Source organism: Tauraco erythrolophus, chromosome 11, assembly GCF_009769465.1.
Source record: "Tauraco erythrolophus isolate bTauEry1 chromosome 11, bTauEry1.pri, whole genome shotgun sequence".
Classification (NCBI taxonomy): domain Eukaryota; kingdom Metazoa; phylum Chordata; class Aves; order Musophagiformes; family Musophagidae; genus Tauraco; species Tauraco erythrolophus.
In genome coordinates, this window is record NC_141475.1 from 22,712,190 (window position 1) to 22,734,452 (window position 22,263).

Genomic DNA, 22,263 nt, shown 5'->3' on the forward strand with positions numbered 1-22,263 from the left:
GACCTCAAAGTGAGCTCTTTTAGTAACGTATAAGCTTATACAGCCTGTAGCCTTGTAAGACTAGGCAGTTCTTTATTTAGCATGAAGATTCAAAGTATTTTTGTACAAGTGTAACTACTGATTCAAACTTTTCAAATCATTTGAAACCATTACAAAAAATTTCTCTCCAAGAATTACTAAAGGAAAAAAAATGTCTTTTTCATACAGAAATTGGATAATCAAAGTTTATCTGTATTCTCAGAATTGAGGTATTCATAGTTCCACAGGAGTAAAGATGTTGGATTGCACGGGTAAGGGTGTTTTGTGCATTTCCTGATTAACTCCGGTGCTGGATACCCAAGGAATTGCCCATCCTTCAACTACTTACTCTGAAAGGAGCAAGGAAGAAGATGAATTTCCTGAGGAGGTTAAGAAACAGAGTATATTTAAGTCACATTTTTTTTGGCAGAGTAGGCATGGAAAGCTCACCTGGGTATACATCTGGGGTGTCTCAGAACCAGGTCTTCAGCACATTGCAGGACGTGCTCAGTACTTTGCAAGATTGAGCTCTTAGTCATAAAAATATATTTTACATATAAAAATACAGCAGATGTCCTTCCAAAAATCTTAAGTGTTATTCCCTCTCATTATGTTTTATACATTCAGAAACAGACATTTGAGATATACTGTGAACAGTGCAAAAGACTGTTTTATATTTATAAAAACGCGCATTGCAGTACCTTTAAGCGCCAACTGAAAGAAAAGTTGAGAGAGGTTTCATCCTCAGAGAAATTCTGGTCCAAGTTGAACTTTTGTTTGGCAAGTTGTAAACAAACGTCTTAGAATGCAGAGAATCTTCTCATTTCTTTCCAGCTAAGGTAGTCTCAAACACACCGAGTCCTGCTTTGAAGTAAACCTGAGCTGAATTGATGCTGTTCAGCACCTCTGACAAGGCTGCTTGAATGGTCTCATTTGACTGATGTAGTTTGCAGCGCTCCAGTGCCTCTAGCAATACTGAAAACTGGCTTGTCCTTTCATCTAGTCTGTAAAGAATATTCCTAAAAGAGAATAATGGAGAAAGGTAAACTTTTTACTCAAAACAATTCATCGGAAATCATCAAGAAACCCTGCAAGTACCAGCCACACTTCACAGATGATACATATTATGCACAGTAAAGCTGACCCATGGCAAACTGAAAGAGAACTGCATATTTATTATGGCTTTGTAAACTGCATCTGTTCATTGATCCAGGCATACATACATTGAAACATTCACTAAATCCACCAGAGAAACCTCACATTCTTCTTTGACTGCTCAAAATTTTATTCAAAATCATGAGCCTGGACCTATCACATCTCTCATGAAGTATCAGCTGGATTTCATTTATTCCCCTCTAAAAGAAGTTTCATTATAACTGTGGACCCTAGGCACGGTTGTTTTTTCTCCTATCTGCTCCTGTTATTTATTTCACACTTCAGAGGTGAAATTCTAGCTGTACTGAAGTCTATGGTAAAACTCTCATTGCCCTCAGCAGAGCCTGTATTCCATCAATAATCCTTTGTGGCATCAGAACAAGAGCAACCCATCTTTAATGTCACATACCTGAGGAAGGATATAAACTGAATGTACAGCTAAACCTTTATGAAACAAAATCTATGTTTTCCTATAACATCTGCAAGACTTTAATGGCTCATATAAAAACACATGAAAAGGTAATGCCTGATTCCTGTACGAGGTGTTGAAGGCTCAGAATTCAAAGCTAGTCAGTGATTTCAATGAGACTCTCTGAAGTAGGCTATAAACGTTACCTAAAAGCAGGTGTAATCATTATCCTAATTAGAAAGCATGTAAATATCATAAATCTCCACCCAGGAGCCCCTTTGACTTTCAACAGAAGTGAGTGAAATTCGAAACAGGAAAGCTACACATGGTTTGGTGCAGGACCCTATCCTTAAACACAAGGCAGGTGTTCACGGGAGTTGTTCCACAGAATGAAACCAGCAAGAAAGCAGGACAACAGAGATATTCTGTTAGTAACCTAATTGCATGACAGAACGGGCCCAATGGCAACTCCAAATTGGTAATAAAACTGCCGAGTACCTACAAGGCAGATGACCGCAAACATGTATCTTATGATTATTTTATGAGTCATCTAACTGCCAGTCTGCAAAGGGGAATGGGAACGAAGTGGCCCAAAAAATGACACCATAGAACATCTACAATCTTCTGCCATGTTTTCCCGTTTGAAAAAATGCTTTGAATGAGGGGCAATGTTTTTCAAAGATCTGAAATAACTCCTATCCTCGTAACACAATTGTTCAGTCTTTACGGTTTTACCCTCCTACATTGGGTACACATCCAACCCCAGCAACCTGCAGTAGGAACGGTAAGCTGTTTGTCCCCTGACAGCAACACATCCAGCCTTTTCACGAGTTCTGCAACGCAATCAGAGGAGGGAAGCAGTTTGAATTCAACACTGCAGTAGAAGGACAGCTTATACAGTGTAAACAGTCGGTCATCACTGACCTAGATCGTTTAGACTGAAACAGGTCAGGAGCACTTGAAGGTACAGTTCAGTGGGGACAGAAACCTCCAGCAAGAGGACAGTAACAAGCAGATGTGGCAATAACTTCTTCAGCTTGCTTGGCAGCAGCCACAGGAGGACAACTGCCTGCTGCTTCGCTTCTGAGCTGATGCTGCTGTTCCTTGAGACTATGATGCAGGTGACACTCCAAGGTGACTAAAGTTATATTATGGACTGTCCCTGAAGAGTCTCTGTGATGTAGTAAACAAAAACTCTGCTGAGAACCAGATAAACTCTTGGTCGGTTGGTTGGTTTTTAAGGATAGGCTGTGCTATGGGTAATACTGTAGTTTTCAAAGCAGGGGTCGACTTTGCTCCTTCTGAAATCAATTCAGGGACTCCTGCTGAGAACAGTGGGAGCAGAACCAGGCTTTTGAAGAACTCTCCTCTATAGTTCCCATAGTTCACAGGGAGATAGAAGCCTGATCACAACCCCACAAAGTGCAAGGACAGCAGAGGCAATGCTAGAGATAATCACATCACTTCCTGCTCTCAGGAGGCATGTGACAGTCCTACCTGGTGGTTGGTGGCTGGGAGAGTTTGACTGAGCTAGAATTCCACTCTGAATGCCTACAACACTGGCATCTTGATCTATACTAGGATCCCTCTGTTCCTTTACTGGGGGTAATGTCAACTAATAAAAATGTTGTAAGAATAACCATGAGCAGAGCAACACTAACTTAGACCGTTAGAAATCAGATGCTAAAGACAGGATGACCTGAAGACTGGAACATTTGGCAACTGCTGAGAAAGTGTTTGTGGTGAATAGGAACAGACCTCCTCCTGTCCCATCCTCAAACGTGCTCTAAACAAGGCTAAAAAGATGGTTTACCTTGACATACAAGGATGTTATTACAGTTTAACTCTACTGCTGTGATTTTGTGATCACAAGTGATTCCACAGTAAATCCACAGGCAGGTGATCCACTGTAAAAGACAAGTATTCATAGCCCATCCCACCTGACTATAGGACAAACCGGTGCCTGATTAGAAAAGCTTACTGGTTTGATGAATCAAAGAGATGAAGCAGTCTGCTGTCATAATTTAAAAGATTATCTTAACTTTTGCAATAGCGATATGACTTTGGCATAGTTGATTGCACAGTAGGACAGAATCTTTTATTTTTATATATGCAAATAATACCAGTAACATTATACGGCACCTCTTTTTTTTCAGATTTTCTGCTAGAATTCCCTCCAGGAGCTTGTATTTTCCAATTACTTATCTTTGCTTGGCAAGCCACGCCACCTCTTTGTTGCACAAAATGATTTCTCTCTTTATGCATGCTCATGAGAGTCAATTGATACAATTTTACTTCTTATCTCTGTCCAAGCTTCATCAAATGAAAAAAACAGCTAGTCCAGTTTATTACTTCCACGCGTTTACAAGTCAGAAAAGTGTTTTCATTAAGGATTACACATGGACTGAAAAATAAACCCCAGCCATTTCATTGGCACGAGATATCACTATGTGACCACGACATTCAGAATGATACCAAGAGACTTTAATTTATACTGTGAAATTCAATTACTTAAACATTCCTTAATACAAATTGGGTTTGTAGCCTGCACCTCTAAAACAACAACTGCAGCCTCTGGCCTAATTGCTTAAGTATTTACCTTCATCTTTAACTATTTTGATCTTATAAATATAATTAGCACAGTCAGCCTGACCCACACAAAGCAGAAAGAGACTCCTAAACAGAAAAGCGTGATACATTTTCGATGACACTAATGACATTACAACACGCATCATTCATCTCAAGGGGCTTGTTTCAACGACACATCACAGTGGCCTGAAAAGTGTCACACTGAAGGAGCAAACCTAATTAATAACTCCAGGCAGTCCCACTGAAAGAGGTAAAATGGCTCCAAACAAACGAATTGGCTTTAGAAAGCAAAGACACTATGAAAATGGATTTTCTAAAAAATCTCTTCCATAACTTCGATGAGCCCTTTGCAGGCCAAGGAACAGAAGCATTATTGATCGAAATAATGCCACTAGAGTTAAATGCTGGTTTACGCTACCACAAACAGGGATGTAATGTCACCCCCACCAGGCCAAAATGAATTTGATAAATTCTTACGACAGATCACACTAAAAATATATTACACTTAGCACAACTTCAAGCTATTTTGGAGATTACATTAGAACAACCGGACAGTACAAGATAAAACTAGATTACTGCATCATTCTTCTCATGAAAAAAGTTTTTTTAGCTTACAAGAAAAGTTGGTGTGTAGGTAATGTACAACACAAGCTGAATTATTCAGGTACTTACTAACAGCCTCCTATCTAAGAGCTTACGCTGGAGATTTTGAAAAGTAATTATTAAATCATTAGGACACGACGGCAAGTACGCAGTCCCACATAAAATGAATGCAGGTTTTCTCTGAGGAGTCACATTAGAATTGTTTACAGATAAATGCTATGGGCAGCCTCTATTTCAGTTATAGCAGTGTGCGCTGTGACTAGAGCTGCTGCAGCATCCTCACAAATTCAATTTCATGAATCCCTGAATTACTTCTTCTTGTACTCTCCAAGAAAAAAAAGCTCAACAGAACAGGGATTCTCTGCACTTCTTTTACTCTTGATAATGTTCAGTTTTGAATGCACTTTGTTTTCATTCATGTTTGTGAAACATAACATGTTATTAACTTGGCAAATAAATAAATGCATTCTAAGAATAGTATTTCCATGTTAGGACTTCCAGTTCCACAGGGTGTTTATTTATCGTAGGACATAAAAATATTACAAATTCTCTTCCCTGGAAACTGCAGGAGCTGATTTATACTAGTTTATTTACACTAGTTTGTACCCCAGAAAATTTTATGGTGAAGGTACAGAAAGCTTCCCTTCTTCCTCTGGGTCCCTTATTTTTTTGATCTGCAACAGTGCTTCTCCTTTCCTCTCTTTTTGTTTTTTAAACTTTTTTGACACCCACATACAGTTATTTTATCTTACCTTCTTTATTTTGCAGCACTCTCGTGGCAGGTTTATAATTATAAAATTAGTGCTGCTAGCCATGTAAGACTAACTTATAACTGGACAAAATTTATGCAGTGGTGAATGGTCATTACATGTCATTATAGCTGATCCAGAGGAACTGGATTTCTACAATGCTCATTTCTTGCTGGATCGAACAGTGGAAGTCGTTGGCTCTGGGGCCATATGATCAAACAACACTCGTGACCAGGGGATATGGCAGCCAACCTTTTAGGGCATCTTACCTGTAAATGTCACTCTATTCCTTCACTGTCCAAAGTCCTCACAAATTCAGCATGTCATATTTAAGGATCCTTTATTTGTCATGTGTGGTTCCTAACTTTTGTTTGCTACACATCCTGCCCTTTTTTAAGAGCCTTCAATTATTGCTCTCATTTATAGGACTGCAAATTGTTCTACCAGTATGTATTACAGAACATGATGCCTTTAAATCATGTACACTCGAAGGTGAAAGTCTGCCAGAAAAGACAGGTATTTGCATGGTATCAGCAGCTGATAAGCTACAGGTAATCTAGACATTAAACCTAAATAAAGTCTAACCAGCTGAAAGGCAGTTCAAAGGCATTGTTATGTGACAGTGGTAAACCGGACAGATTCTGTCCCTGCCAGAGACAAATTAATCTTGCATAAGAGACAGGAGTTAGGACACCTCCTGACTGAGTCAACTATGGCAAACGGAGGTTACGGCAAGTCTGCATTTAACAAAATCCTGTTGGTACAACAGACTACAAGGAGGTAATTATTCCGAGTCTGAATTCATTTCTGAGAGGCCAATTTAGAACAGGGCTTGTTAAAAAAAAAAATTCTGATTTTGGCACCTCTGTGAAGTGTCTTGAGGCTTGGTTTGGCTTTATTGCCTGTCAAACAAACAAAGGAAAAAGAGAAGCCAAACTGGAATGATAGCTGATTACAAGACATATTATCTTTTATTTCCCTACGGTTATTTTTGATTACAGTATTTTTTTAAGGTACAATGCTTTTCTCATAAATCATAGACTACTTCCTGGCTAGACTTGCTTTGTGATGGCTTGGAAAAGATTTCAAATGGGATACTGTATCCTTGACAACCCGTAGCTAAATCTTTTTGCTTTCATTAAATAAACAGCCATTACTTCATTTCTTCCTGTATTTTTTTATATTTTTGTGGCTTATGATACCAAACCAGCTTCTAGTATAATATAAAATAACCATGAACAAATGGAAGCTGGAAGCTTGGTGCAAGTTGCAAATCATAAGAGGACTGCTGTTCTGAACAGCCTCAAGTAAGAATAACGGAGCTAAGAAGTCTGACTAGTTCAAAGACTGAGTTTCAGTAAAATCGGGCTTCAGTAAAATACCTGTTTGCAAGTGCTGAACACCAGCATTACCTTGCATTCACAATTTTTCCCCTGTTGAAAATTTGCTGAGCTTAGGAAACTTATTTCTTTCTTACTTTGGAGTAGACAAGATCAGTAGGTAAGAAGAATCAATTCTACAGCTTCGACAGTACAGAATAACTTCAGAGAACAGAAGCGGAAAGAAAAGGAAAACTAGGATGCATTTGTTCTTCAGAAGTTGCAAGCGATTATTTATCACTGCTAAAGAGCAGTATTCTAATTAATTAGGCATGATTTTCTCCAGGGTTTTGCAAAAATTAATTAAGGGACTTTATCCAGAATTTCCTGAAGAAGCCACAAAACACACTATCAGACTGGCAGAGCTCTCAAACCCTATATGCCAATGATGAGAGAATGATATATACTCCACAGAAATGTAAAAAATTCCTTGAAAATCCTTCACTATTTTTTCAGTAATTTCTTAGAACAAGCACTTGCATCTATACTTGAGAGTGATGATGCATTAAACGAAATTAATATAACTACTTCAAAACATTATTTGCTGGCAGCAACTGGTATGAAATATACTTTGTTAAATTTCAAGTAACGTAGCTGTTGGTGACAAATGTAGGCACGTTGTTCTTAATTGACTTATGCTGCACGTGCTTTTCAAATGAAAGAAACATGCTTATGCTGAATGATTTGGAGGAAACTATTTTTCTTTTAATGATGTATCGGACTGAAATTTTCAAATTCAAAGCAGATGTGCTACTATTTTGAAGGACTCAAGGGAAGTGAATTAATAAAATTATTTCCAAATGGCTCACAGCTGATGTTCTGAAGGCTTCGTAGGGATTTGTATTTAGAAAGCATGTAAAACATCTGATTCCTAAGGAGGAATACCATTTCTAAACAGAGCAGCAAGCAGTGGCCAGGGTTTGATGCGGTAAATCGGCTTGACCTTGACCTCCAGTTCTGATCCTGCCTCGTTTATCATGTTTATCACCATAAGATGTGAGACATTATCATCATAGCCAAAATCAGAAAGGTCATTATCATAACAGTTAACTATGGATAAAACATTAATTATGTCACAATATGTTCTTTAAAGAAATGCCCAAAGTTATATTTTTATTGCCTTCAGTGGCATGCATACACACAAAATTAACACCTTTTTTTTATCCCAGTTAAGGTAATTTTCCTGTGAATGACCTCACCACCAAATTTCTAAGCCCTGTTGCCTGGGTAATACGTCAGTGGGGGGGAGTATTACATATTAACTATTTTTCCCAATGAATTCCACTTATTTTCGTACTATATTTGAGAAATGTTCTTGTCTAATATTTCAAACATACATGAGTGGTTTTTATCTGTCATGACCAAAAATGGAGAACCATTTATTTCTTGGATCTAAAAAAACGTTATCGACCCTATAAGAAAAATGAAATAATGTATAAAATAGTTTCTGCCATATTTAATAAATTCAAAATCTAATACTTTATATAACTTTTTGAGACAATAGGCAACTTTTATCTGTAACTAGCTATTCTTGGTGTATTTGGCACCATAAGCACTGACCTGAGTGATATCTGCCAGCAAGAGAAACTGAACATACACTGTATCCTCATCAGAAGACTCAGCACTGAGCTCACCAAATAGTCCTCCGAAAGGATTTTTTACAGTCAGCAGAACAACCCCTGCAAAACGGGCGAAAACACCTAATAAGGCCATGTGTTCAAATAAATGTCATCATACAAAACCCCCAGGTTCTTCACAAGGTCAAGACCGTGCACATTCATGGAAAGCATGAGGAATTGTGTGTCCTGGATGAAGTCCTCTCTTAAGGGCCACCAATGCTGTGTTAAATTACAACATACATCATAATATTTACTGAATCAAAACCATAATGGGTCTGATGCATACTACAGAGAGAACTCTGTAAGAGTGCAAATCAAGCTAATTAAAAGGACGGAAGAAAATTTATGAGAAGCACATACAGGAAAAATAAATTAATGTATGTACACCCAGGTTTACCATCCATATCAGGGAAGCGAGAAAGCTGGTTTCCAGCAATGACACAATTCCTAATTACAGTGGTTTTCTGTTTTTGCAGGTGTAACGAAAAGATTTTCGTGTTCACTGTTTAAATAAGCTTTAAAGTCAACCATAATTACATCTCTGCAGATGGCTAATTTGGTAGTATTTATGCAGCAAATGCTCTTTAAATAGTAAAAATTTGCAAGACCACAAATACAGTCATTACTTCATGGTCATTACATGTACCGGTGATTCCAAAGGAAAAACCATGTGAATTGCTGCTCAGATGGACCGGGTGTTTTGAGTTGCACTCACTTTATTGCATCTTCTCAGTGTTAAGAAAGAGCATAATTCAGCATGATTATCAGTCATGACAAAAATAATAACCATAGCAGGAATTTGTAGGAGCGTTATCAAACTAGTAATTGCTACTGATGTATGCTAGGATAAATGTGCTGCTCCACACACGGATGGACATTGAAGAGTCAATATCCCCGCGGATTAAATTCTATCTATCTGGCCTAGAGAATGAATAACCACAGCGCTGTTCTGTCACCCCCAGAGAGGCTGGAAAAACTGGGTCAGAACCCTTCCCAAAGTTGCCCAGTGCACAGAGAACGCTCATGCTGCTAGAATATTGTTCCTACAGGTCTGCCACGAATTAACTATAGCTGTTCTGGGGAGCTGCACTGGTGGCAAAAGGTCTCCTGGGGAAAGCTTCTTGTGCTATGCAGTCAGAGCTTCATTGCAGTGCTACGTTACGCTGATCCACTGAATGAGCAGATTCATGACTGTATCTTCCTCCCAGCCCCTCAAATCCCACTTTGAGTATCTGCACCATCTGAGTGAATAGCAAGTGACCTTAATTACGTCTGGCTTCTGGTAGCTGCTCCAGACACAAGTAAGTTCCTTTTGTACTCCCACCCGTGCTATACCCCATGTAACAGCTGGGTACAACATTTGAAAGGAGTACAGTGAATAAAATACTTTCAATCCACCTTATATCAAGGTCGTTACTCCAGATTCTGTTAGTGACTTGGATGTATGAATTTAACTCAAGTTCTGATTTTAAATTGAAATTGGTGTGCCAAACATGTTGTTGCATTTTTTAAAGATAGCGATAGCTACATTAGTGCTCTTAGAATTTAGCGTTCAGGATTCAATTGGAAATGTTTCTTCGTTTGTACCAGTCTAGTTAAATTCACATCATTGCTTGTCATGGCATTAACTAAGTGGTTTGTCTCTGGTTTTAGGATTAGAAAAAATAACCTGGTAGTTAAGAATTGCAATTAGCTTCTTGTAAATTATTTCTAATCAAGGGTGACTTGCAGAGATGGCTCAGTCTATTCAGTTTTATGATAAAAACCACTTTTGACTATGCTGTAAAAACTTTAGATACAGACTGATGATGGTCACCACTTTTATAAATCTTGGTCACCAGGCACACGACATTTATTTAGAGAAGAATTTAAACCAAGAAGATGATCCTTTCGTTCAACCCCTGCTACCAATGACTGGGAGGAAAATCACCTTCCATTTAAATGTTAAGATTTACCAAGCACTGCACAGCATCTCAGATCTTCTGAGCTGCCACTGTTCACCTATGTCATGAAACTTCTTTTTGCCTCCCCACATTCTGGAGAAGAACCTAAAACCATCTTCAGAGTATTTAATTGGGTTTTTTTTGCCATTATCAGTTCATGAAGTGAACTACAAGGAAGCAAGTCTTACCGAAACTGTCGCTCCTTCTGTCCTGAATATTTGAGTTCAACATCTCTAACTTACACTGGTGTAAACACTGCAGACTTGGAAGGAAGAAGGTAGAAGAAAGTGAGAAGGCATTTTAGGTGTAAAAAAATAAATTTGGACCAATGTGTATCAGAGAGAAGGGAGGTGAACAAGAACCGCAGAGCCAGGAAACACTAGTGAAGGATTAGGAAGCGAAACAAGTAATGCCACTAATCACAGCTCCATTTATAAGATGTGGAACAATTATAGAAGAAGAAGAGATGCAAATTTTGAAAGATAGAAGATGTTAGGGTGAAAAGTCAGATGGAAAATCACTGCTGTGCAGTGAGATGAAAATTCATTTATTCTGACTGAATGGCAAAACCGGAGGTGTGCTGTTCTAAAAGCAGCACACAATTCTCTCCTTCTCCCCCAACATCATTCTAATATTGTATTTACAAATTGCACACGGCAGATAATATGAGACAGAACATTATCTACTACTGCCAGTGCAACGTGAATTGCTGCACTATTTCCCACCGTAAGAATCATCGACACCACATCAAATCACTCTCTGTTCCACATAATCCAAGGCAGAAAAAAAAATAAATTCCACGTGTCTAGTTCAGGTCACTCAAAAATGTCTCAAATATTACAACAAGTATAAAGGAATATTTTCTACTTCCAGTCACAAATGAAGAGTTCAAAATGAAAAAACTAATCTGCACAGAGTCTATACAATAAGACAGAATTACTGTCTTCTGTAGAAATTCTTGGTTAGTTGTTTTTTTTTTCCAGATGACATTGCACTACATGTTTACCTACGTCATTGTTTAAGATTAGCAAGATATTTGCATCTTTAATGACCGTCCTCTGTAAATCCAATGAGCAGGTTGTTTACACACGGAGATTTAATAAGGACTTTAATTTTCCCACTAAACATATCTCTAGAAACTAGAGTCTTAAGGCATGTGAATTTCGACACCTGAGAATATTCTGCAGTTTATCAGCAAACCAGAAATAAATACATAGACTCTGTACATATGTCAGGAATGTATATGACAAATCTCAGTCTGAAAGGAAAACGTTTGTTCTGGTGAACAACAATTATGTGAGTGGCGTGAGATTAGCAGCGACGCAATTTACCATTTGTGTGGTGCTAAAAGCATCTTTTGAATGTTCTTTCAGTTCATTATGGCAAACTCAGGGACGGCAATCTATCATTGCTTATAGCGAGCACTTTATCCAGCATAAGGTACTGATTTGCTCTAATCTTTTAGCCCAAAGAAGTGTTAATGTCACACCTGAGTATCCATGATAAAAAAAGGCAAAAGGAAGAAGTTTAACCCGCAGAAACGAGCAATAAAAACTGCTGGAGGTCCTTCTTGTAAACACAGACTGTTTTCGAAATCCTTACTTTTTACCTACTTATTATTCAATTCACTCAACTACACCTAGAAGACATAGCACAATGGCCCTTGCAACAATCCTACAAATAGTGGTGACAGACGCACACAGCCTTAATGGGCAGGATGAACTTGGTAAGTTGAGATGAAACTCTTAAATGAAAGATTTTATACAAGTTTTATAAAATTGTTAAAAGAACTGCCAGTCAAGACATAACTGACCCTTAAGCAATGGTCTATTAAGAATAAAAAACACCTAACTGAAGCGGAAATGATAGCACAGAGATTGTGTGCCTTTTTTGACTTTTGAAGACCAAAGACACAAACTTTGGTTTTAGTGACTCTTTTAGATTTGGAAATCTTGGTGAGAGCATCACAGGGTATTCTAGAAAACCCTGCAGCCTTACTACTGGATCCATCTAGTATCAAAAGCATCCATCGAATATGAAGATTAGACATGGACCTGAAGAAATCAAGCATTTTGATTTACATTTTTAAAAGAGGACATCTCACTGCACTGAGTGTCCTGTAAAAAAAACCCACAACCTCTCGGAAGTCTTCTTGATTATGGCATTTCTTTGCAATATTCTTCCTCATTGCTCCGACGCCACTGAAGTGCTACACCTTCCAGCAGAAAGAGACAAGCTCCATGTGTGAATACCTGAGGAGTCCCCACACAGACTTGACAGACACACTGGCTGATAGGTTGTCAGAAGCTGCGGTGATCAGCAAACACGAGGAATATAATAAAATACAGAAGGAATAGGAGGAATGGTCTTATGCATTCTAGGCAAACAAGATTTGAGCTCAATATTTATAAACACCAGGAAGATACACGCTCTCTTGTTATCCATGATATTGTCGGTGTCAGTGTTTTGGGAGATATTTTCGCAAAGGGAAAAGCAGGCAAAAGCATGACAGTAGACTTGTAGCGTCTAAGAGGTTTTGGATTAGCTGATGCACAAACAACAAAGATGTTCAGGAAAAGATAAAAAGAGAAGACAGCGCTCAGCATGGACGCATTTGCCTGATTACCTAACCCACAAACATTAATTTACAAAAATTAATTTTGTTCTTTCTCAGAAGCCTTGTAGAAATTTGGTTAATCAGTGTCAGAACACGTGTCAGCAAGTACTTCCTTGACCTTATTAGACAAGCTGCTTTCTCTGTAGGGAAAGTGCCCCAGGTCTTTGCTTCGATCCATGTTTATTTATGGCTGAAACACCCTTTGTTTAGAATACGGAGATAAAGCATCTTCTCCTGTCCCCAGCAGGCAACTACACATGCTTTACTGAATGCTGATGAGAGTAAGAATTTGGGGTTTTCTTACTAACTATCAGCGTTTATCTAACTCTGCCGAGGCTGACCACCTCAGAGAGAGGACAATATGCTTGACATCATTCTTTTTTATTTTTTTTTTTCCTGTCTATGCACATTGCCCAAAGTAATGGAACCTCTGTTCTTACCTTGGCTTCACACGTGCCACTGCAATGTAATTTATGGTTGTTAGTACTAGTAGCAAAATATGATCATCAGAAAATATACAGAAACGTTCAAAACAATTATACATTGTAAGAGAGGAAAGTAAGAAATTGCCAGATAAAAAAAACCAAACATACACAAATTTCTACCAATTATTCCATTAAAGTAATGACAAAATATAAATCACAAAATAATCAATACTATGATAAGCAAAGGTAGATAGGTGAAAAATACCAATAGCTATCCTATTTTGTTCCTAAATATTTATTTTGGAAATAGAAGCCTACCCGGGGTTACCATTGGGAATTACAGAAATTCTTCAGGTACAATAAAACTCAGAGATTTTGTCCTAACTCCAAATCAAGCCCCAGCGTAACCTTTGCGAAACAGGGTAACATTTCTAAACCCTTTATTTTTTATTCTGCCTAAATTTCTGGATAAGACTAAAATATCCTGATGAAAGCTGTACTTGTACATTTCCAGCTCAGCTGGAAATAGAATATCATGGGGAAAACATGCTATTGTCAAATTTTCAGTTCAATGTCACAAAGTTCAGGTAATAAGGAAAATCACTTTAAGTACAGTGTTTGCTTACACTGTATTGAACAACCTGCCAATGTCAATCATCATTATTTAAATTTAGTCAGGGTATCCTAATATAATTAACAAAAATTAAAGTAATTTGAGTTCAAAGTTAGTAACTGTGAATAATTGTATTGCTCATTACAGACAAATACTGCACCAATTATGCCCCCAATATTGTCTTAGGACATTGACTGGAATGAGGCATGTATTTTTTTTAAGTACATATATACAGTAAGAGACTACAGCTATGGCAAAAAGTGTACAAGCCATACAAAAAAAAAAAGATACAGAAAAGATGTATTAGTTCCCCTGTAGTGGACACACAAGTAGGTTGCAACCCACCTCCCGTAATAAAGGAAAAAATCCACCTTTCTTTTTAACTCAAGTTCTAGAAAAGAAAACAGAGTACAGATCCAGAGAGCTGTGAATTAGGGCAAACACAAGCCTAAAAAAGACGCCTGAACTTCAGCAAATTTGTCAAGTACTTTGATTGAGGTTGAGAATATGAGTCCAAATGGGGATACAGGAAGCAATCATTTTTTCATGAAGAATACGTGCTTTGCTGTGCACAAAAATTCTTCCTTCAGAAGGCTGTAAATTACAGTATTTATGGAATCTTAATGATCTAAACACAGTTGGAGCCTGAAGGTCAAGACTGCAAACTGCATCCTAAATTTCTGTTTACAGATGAAGCACAGTATTTATTGCTGCACTGCTTGTGCTGCTATAGTTAAAGGGCTGCCAGCATTTCCATTATAAACCACTATTTCAGGGGTTCGTAACTTGCACATCAATCTTCCGACTAGGATGAAACATGGCATACAAGGTTCTGGCTGTGAGACTGATTTTTTTGTTTTCTTTACCAAATTACCAAAAGAAAAGCTTAAAGTTATACAAGCAAAAATTACATCACGTTTTTCAAGTATTTCTACTGTTCCTGTGATACAATTACAGCTGCAGAACACAAAATAGATTCCTATAACTGCATCAACTAATAGAAGGACTTCCAAACCTAAAAAGTGAAAAATAACCCAAATACAGACATATTGTTAGATGCTTAGAAAGGAAATTAGAAATCTATCACTGTCCTCGACGGTGTTTGCGTTAAAGGTAAATCTACACCACGATTACACACCCTGGCACAGCACACACAACGTGCTCTTTTTAAATAAGCAGCTAAGCGACAATACACAAGGTGCACGTTACTGTTATGGACTCAGATGACGTTAGGTAAAATAGTTCAGCGTCAACTCGAATCCAAAGTTTTCCCACAAACTCTGAAGTAACCTTATGGTTTGCTGTTAAATCGTGTATCAAATGCAATGACACCAGGAAGAGAGAAACAAAATTTTCTCTTCCACACTATGTTCTTTGCCAGCGTGAATACTGTGCTCTGCGCCAAAGTGCTGCTGAGAGGAGGAAGGCAAAAAATTTAATTCACATTATACCTGCATGTCTAGCAATTACGTCTTGATGAATAACAAACTTAACACCGCAAGCACTGCAAGAATGCAAATATCGGAAAAGCTCAAAAACCCTCTTACCGGAATCCTAAGTTTTGGTATGATTTATTTTTACAAATAAAGAACTGGGCCAGATTCAACAATGTGCTCTTGCAATGCAACACAGACTCGTTACGTTGTATTACGTAGTTTCATGGCTCCTTTGCAACACCAGACCAGTGCAGACAAGAAAGACGGCAGTGCTCAACTTAGAACATTAGGCTTTATTTAATCGCAGTTTAGTTTATTTTTTTTATATTATAAATCCAGTCACAGGAGGAATGAAGGAAATTAGTCCCTCCCAGGTATCACTATTGTATGTTCTTTATGATAGCTGCAGGGATTTTATTCCCTGACACTGCTGAGTTCACCACAGCCACCTTTTTTTTTCTTTTGTTTGTGCTAAAAGATGACTGCATTTGTTTTATGCCATTTCGAATGCTTGGAAGAATCTCCTCCTCCTGATGCTGTAGCTTTCTGCTTTTCTCCTAAAGTCTGCTCTACCATCTGCCTGTTTTGTGCCCGCTTGAAACAATCCCTTGCACAAGACATTGGACATTTTTTCCCATCAACTGCAACGAAGTACTCCTTTGTTACTTTAGTTAGTTCTGGTTGCAAGTACGTTTACACTGCCAAACACCACAGATGCCTCATCCATTTCTGTTTCCCGGCCCGTCTGTCTCTCGTGTACGTACATCGGTTCACTTCCGAGCTCTCTTATTTCGAGTATGCCAACCCATTTCCCCTAAAGTAAAACATGAGTACGGCTTTAGGAACAGCTTTACTTGGGGAAGCCTCCTAACGGGCAGCATGGATAAGCCATTGGCTATCTCCAGCCACAGAGTCCTTCCTTCAAAATAATCCCACCAGCCCTGGTGAAGTCAAACTGCCCACATATGCCCTCACTCTACAGCCCAGGGCATCCAAACACACCCTTGAGGTCCAGCTACGAAACACCACATTGATGGGCTGCAACACAGAGCTTTGGAGAGTTTGTACTGCAGCACACGGCACAACACCTTACCGCTTCTCCTGAAGAGCCAGAGGGCCAGGCACCACTCAGGGCAGGCTTGCCTAACTCTTGCTTTTCAAACTTTTTTTTAAGCTACTGATTGCTGTAAGGTTTGTTTTGTTTTGTTTTTTTTGTAGAAGAATCTATGGTGAGAGATACAGATCTGTAGACTTCATTCTTAGAAGGTGAAAGACGGAATGATTATGACATCTTAAAATCAACCCCGGTAGTGCAGCTGAATACATATTGCAGAATAATTCTAACCAGAGACAGGATGTTATGAGTGGTGACTGACTAAGGCGCTGCATTCGCTCTGCTGCACTGCCTCTGACTGCTTGAAATGCACCTCAGAACACTGCTGTATAATTAAATATGTTAAATAATGCTACACAATATCTTGTACAATTCCGAATCTTCAATGAACTGTAAAAAGCTTTAAATAAAATATAGGTGGGGCCTGTCGAGCAGTATTAGACTTCAAAATACTTTCTTCTTCGGAAAGCTTACTGTGCCGTCTAACACGAGTATCTGTCATGCTGCCCAAGTTGCCATCACACCGTACGTCCTGTTAGCACTGATGTCATGACAGAAATCCTGCAGTGCTGCATTCTAATGACCTCTGGTACTGTAATGAAATAATGTTTTCTTCAGAAAGGATGAGGTAGGAAAAAATAGCTTTAATCTTGGATACTCACTGAGATTTTTTTTTTAAGTGCATGACAGTTTTGAAAACCAAGCAACGCGACATCACCACTTAGGCTCAAACAAAGAACATGTTGAACGCCATACCTGTAAAGTCCTGGAGGAGCTCGATGAACCAGGAAGCTTTTCTCCAGGCTTTGTAGCACATCGTTGAGCATCCTGACTCTGATAGGAGCTCGCTCCTTGGGGTCATTCGCTGGGCGCATCTCATCCGATTGGAACAATTCTGCGGTGTCCCTCAGATGTGATGCCACTGCAAGCAACTGAGGAATGTCTGCTTCACCTGGGAACAGTAAGGGCAAGACAATCGCCAGTGATTCAGAGAGCATCACTTATTACTCTTGCTTACGAGTCAAAATTAATAGTCCAATTAAAACCTGAGCCTCTATTCCCTTGTGAGAACTATGTAATGGGTCAAGGAAAGCCATAGATCATTGTGCATAAGCTCTCATCTATTTTCCAAAGAAGATCAATTTGGGCTGTGATGTTTTAAGATCTAATAAGCCATGAGGAATGATTTTGGGGTACAGCTTCAAACCTACCATTGGAAAAACAGGCATGCAGGAAGCAACGGTTATAAATCAGCAACTATAACATTTCCTTCTGAGATAGAATTTATCCAATGCCATTTGATGAGACTGCTCTCAAGTTTGAAACCTTGTGCTTGGGTTCCATAATGACTGTTGTATAGAAAATCCTAATATGCAGAATTTAACTGAATTTTGTTCATCATTTTAGAATCCTGAAGGTTAACAATAGTTGTAGAGGGGATGTGAAATTGTTCCTCTTAATCACTTGCATTATATCATATGCCAATGAAACAACTGATGCTTTCATTGACATCCAGATGTATATTCTAATCCAGTCAATATTTTCAAAACTTTTTAAACTTCGAGTGTTAACTTTTACCTTGTTTGTAATTCTACACAGACAGAAAAATAATAAAAGCCCACAGCACTTTGGAGTACACCACAATTTTGTTATTTCCCTGTTCGTGGCCCAGAAAGAGGAATGTGATATGAGAACTGGAGTACTGTGAACGTGCAGCCCATTCCCACCTCAGTGCAGGTGAAGAGCATGCCCTCCTTTTCTAGCGCATGTATGGACTGTGTTAATTTTTACAAGCACATGGAGAGAGAAAGCAGTCTGAACTTGATTTAAAGTCAAAAGTAACACGAGTCAGCAAAAACATCTCCAGGATGCAGAAATTCTTTAAGGCCACGATTCACTTTGCCTCTTAAAGACAAGAAAATCAACTATGCTTAGATCTTTTAAATGATGATTTAATCAAAACAAACCATTCAGCTTCGGAAGCTGTCTCCCCTTTAACTGAATGCACAAATCTCAGTGAGTTCACTGTCTTAGTGACTGAGATGATTAATCCAACAAAGTGGTTCAAGACACAAGCTAAATGAACACTGAAGTTCCTTGTCTAATAGATACATGGAGAGATCAGAAATAGTAAATGGAGAACATCAACCCCTTTCTCACACTGTTTATGGATGGAGTCTGACAGGTGAGCATATAACAGGAATGGAAAAGCAAACAGATACGACTAAGAAATTCAGCGAAATGCCTGTATATAACACATCCTCCCTCTTGTATGGAAAAAGAGATTTGCTATTGGATACATCTCAGCAAAGGGAACGGACTCCATAGATCCCCACGAACTCCTGCCATTCAGCCGACTAAAGCATTCCAATCTAGCAAAACATGAGATGATCCAAAACGCATGGAGAGACAGATGCTGGTGTGAGAGAAACTGTCAGGTTTCCTGAGCTATCAAGATTAATTTCAACAATGAACAGAAGCTCCCTGTGAGAACAGGAGTGAGAGAAGATGGTTTATGTCTGTCTTGGTTTGGGACAAGGTTGCTTTGTCAATGGCTCTTGACTAATCCACCTTTCCGTAATTGGAATAGATAACAGGTACTGTAGTACCTTGATGTACAGGATTGGTATCTTTGAGTCTGGAGTAATTGAAAGTCTCATTACATTAGGCTGATGTCTCAGAAAAATATTCTCCAAGCATATAAACTTGGTACATTTGGGATATTTTGCAAAATATCCGTATCTTCAATTTTCAAGTCTGAGGCACACATCCTGTGCAGCTGAACAACTTGCGATTTCCACGCATATAATCCAGGCACTGCCCATACCTTACGCTGGGACTTGTGTCAGTTTGGAATTCACCCTGTTAGATTCCTTTGGCTTCAGCAAAGCACTTCATACTCCAAGTAACATACAACATTTGTAATGTTTACGCTGAATATTCTGTAATCAATTGTAAATGCCAGCTATACCTTTTCAATAGGGAAGGTGAAATAAAGGGAAAATAAATCATTCTATATTTGGAAACGAAGCCAACCAGACCACCCTTTTAAACATAAAAATCCTATAGATGCTCTCACCTCTTCTCCACAGCACGCACTTTGCCCCTGAACCAACTCCATTTTACTGTACAGTCCTGAGTAAAAAGCACCGTTCGCATCACGCCCTAAACCAGCACTCACTATCAAACACACTAATCCCAGGCCCTTTTTTAACACTCCAGTACACAACCTGGAAGTGTCCATGGCTAGCGTTACCACTAAGGAGAACTAAGGATTCAGCTTTAAGGGCTTCAGTAGTTTTTACCACAACACACTAAGTTTCACTGCCAAAGGAAATTGTGATTTGTGCTTTTCTCGAGTCGAGAAGCTGGGAGTGGAAGGGCAAATGATTCTTAAAGAAAAGGATGCATTAACTAACGATGTCTTAAACATCTTGTGATGCTTCTACAGAGAAAATATAAAAATCCTGCAAGTATTCCTTCACTCAACAGAAAACAATGCCACATTATTACATTTCGTATTCTTTGTCCTTTTGTCTCCAGTGTGAATCATGATGAATCATTGGAGCTAGTTGTTTAGTTGCTAAATAAATACAACTGCAAGTACAAGGAAGCGACTCGAGAGTACGTACACTCTTGATCAGATAATTGTACTGTTGAATTTCATTACACTTGCTAAACGTAACTGGATTTTATTCAGAAGTAGGTTACACCAAATAGATACTTATTTTTACAGACACTGAATACAATAGCCTTTTCCTGTGAAACTGATTGCTCTTCTGAAAAGTACTGCTGGAGATTTAACGTTTTGCAATTGTGTTTGTGCCCTCTAGTAGGAACATACTTGCCTACGAATACCCACAGGAGAAGGAACACAGACAAATCAGCAGTTTGAGGCATGACGCTCGCTCTCCATGTATGTGAACACGTGTTTGCATGTAAGAGAGGAGAAATTGCTTCAGGTTTTGCACATTCACAATTGGTTATGGTGTGGTGTTTATTCACTAGGAAGATTTCTCATGCTGTGCAAAATTGGTTGATCAGACCTGGCAGTGGAAAATCTGAATGGGAAAGCTTTGCAGAAAGTACCCTAAAGGGGGCAGAAACACAAATCCATGGACATCCTCAGTGCAAAGAGTATGTTGCCACCAGCTTCAATTTTGCTACCACGACTGCTACTGCCCAAGAAAACTAATTTGGTGTTGCTACAAGACTCTTTTTTTAAAGAGGCTATCACTTAAAAAGACATGTTGTGACATATTATTATGCATGTCAATACAGATGAAGCCTGGAGAAGAGTCTGGAGAAGGTTCCAGGGAGAATTTACTGTGGTCTTTCAATACTTACAGGGGGCTTATAAGAAAGATGAGGACAAAGTTTTTAGTAGGGCCTGTTGTGATAGGCCAAGGGATAATGGTTTTAAACTAAACGAAGGTAGATTTAGATTAGATACAGGGGAGAAATTTTTTATGATGAGGGTGATGAATCACTGGAACAGGTTGCTCAGAGAGGTGGCAGATGCCCCATCCCTGGAAACATTCAAGGCCAGGTTGGACGAGGCTCTGAACAAACTAATCCAGTTGAAGATGTCCCTGCTCATCGCAGGAGTTGGACTAGAGGATCTTTAAAGGTCTCTTCCAAACCAAACTATTCTATGATTCTGTGAAGTCATAAATGACTTTGTACAGAGCTGCAAAAACATATATGGCCTATTGATACAGAATAGCTGGCTGTCTTTTCCCTTCAGTACCAAATGCTTTGTCCACGGAAAATGCACTTTTCCATGTTTGTTTTTTTTTTCTTTTTAAAGGCTGATGAAAGGTTTGCCAGTATAATACTATGCCTTGAAAGGATACTGAAGAGAAGATGTCAGTGTCTCACGGACAGAAGGTAACACAGGAGGTATTTCTGTCATATATACAGATAACCAACTGTTGTATTTTTTGCTTCTGTAGCAGTCAAGAATAATGGGTGGTAACAGTAAAGAGGGAAACTTCCTGAACATTACAGACAGATGGAGAAAGTAACTTGGAAAAGTATCCTAAATGATCAGGGAAATACGGTCAAGCAGGTAAAATGACGTCAAGTGGAAGACTAGGAGATAGCTGTAGGCAACGAGCATGCAGCCATAAGTGAATGACAGAGACACGTTTCTGTATTGATTTTTCTAAGGACGGAGAGTTCAGACTGATGTTTTGAAATGTACGGGTTGAGCCAGGGCTGTGGAAAATCATGCAGACTTTTCTGGAAATGGCTTATCATGAAACAGATTATTTTTTAACTTCTGCTAGCACTGCCTACTATTGTCACCCCAAGTACTTCAGCTGCTGTAACACCTGTAAAACATCCATTCTGGGGAGAAGAAAGGGCCTAACTGATAGGAAGCAACACACAACTGATACTGGGTCAGTCAGAGCTTTAAATCCCAGCCCTTGCCCTCCCTACACACGGAAAACCAAACATCTCACCCCCACTTAATTTGTCTTTGTTCAGCCAGTACCTGTTAGAGGTGGCTTACAGCTTCTTGGATTTGCCTACCAGCTCCAGCAGCCTGCGATGGAAGCCCCAAAGAGGGAATGTTAGCACGCATGCCT

The 22,263-nt window shown here is 38.9% G+C and overlaps 1 protein-coding gene across 1 annotated transcript in view; it reads right to left on the bottom strand.

Annotated features, from left to right (window-relative positions):
* Positions 1–838: 838 nt before the first annotated feature.
* NAALADL2 (N-acetylated alpha-linked acidic dipeptidase like 2) overlaps positions 839–22,263 on the bottom strand; it is a 263,692-nt gene continuing 242,267 nt past the window's right edge. The window contains exons 13-14 of the mRNA XM_086618639.1: positions 17,426–17,621; positions 839–1,037 (exon numbers count right to left, since the gene is read on the bottom strand). Of these exons, the coding sequence (XP_086474765.1) occupies positions 839–1,037; positions 17,426–17,621 (395 nt within the window). The remainder of the gene's footprint in view (positions 1,038–17,425; positions 17,622–22,263) is intronic.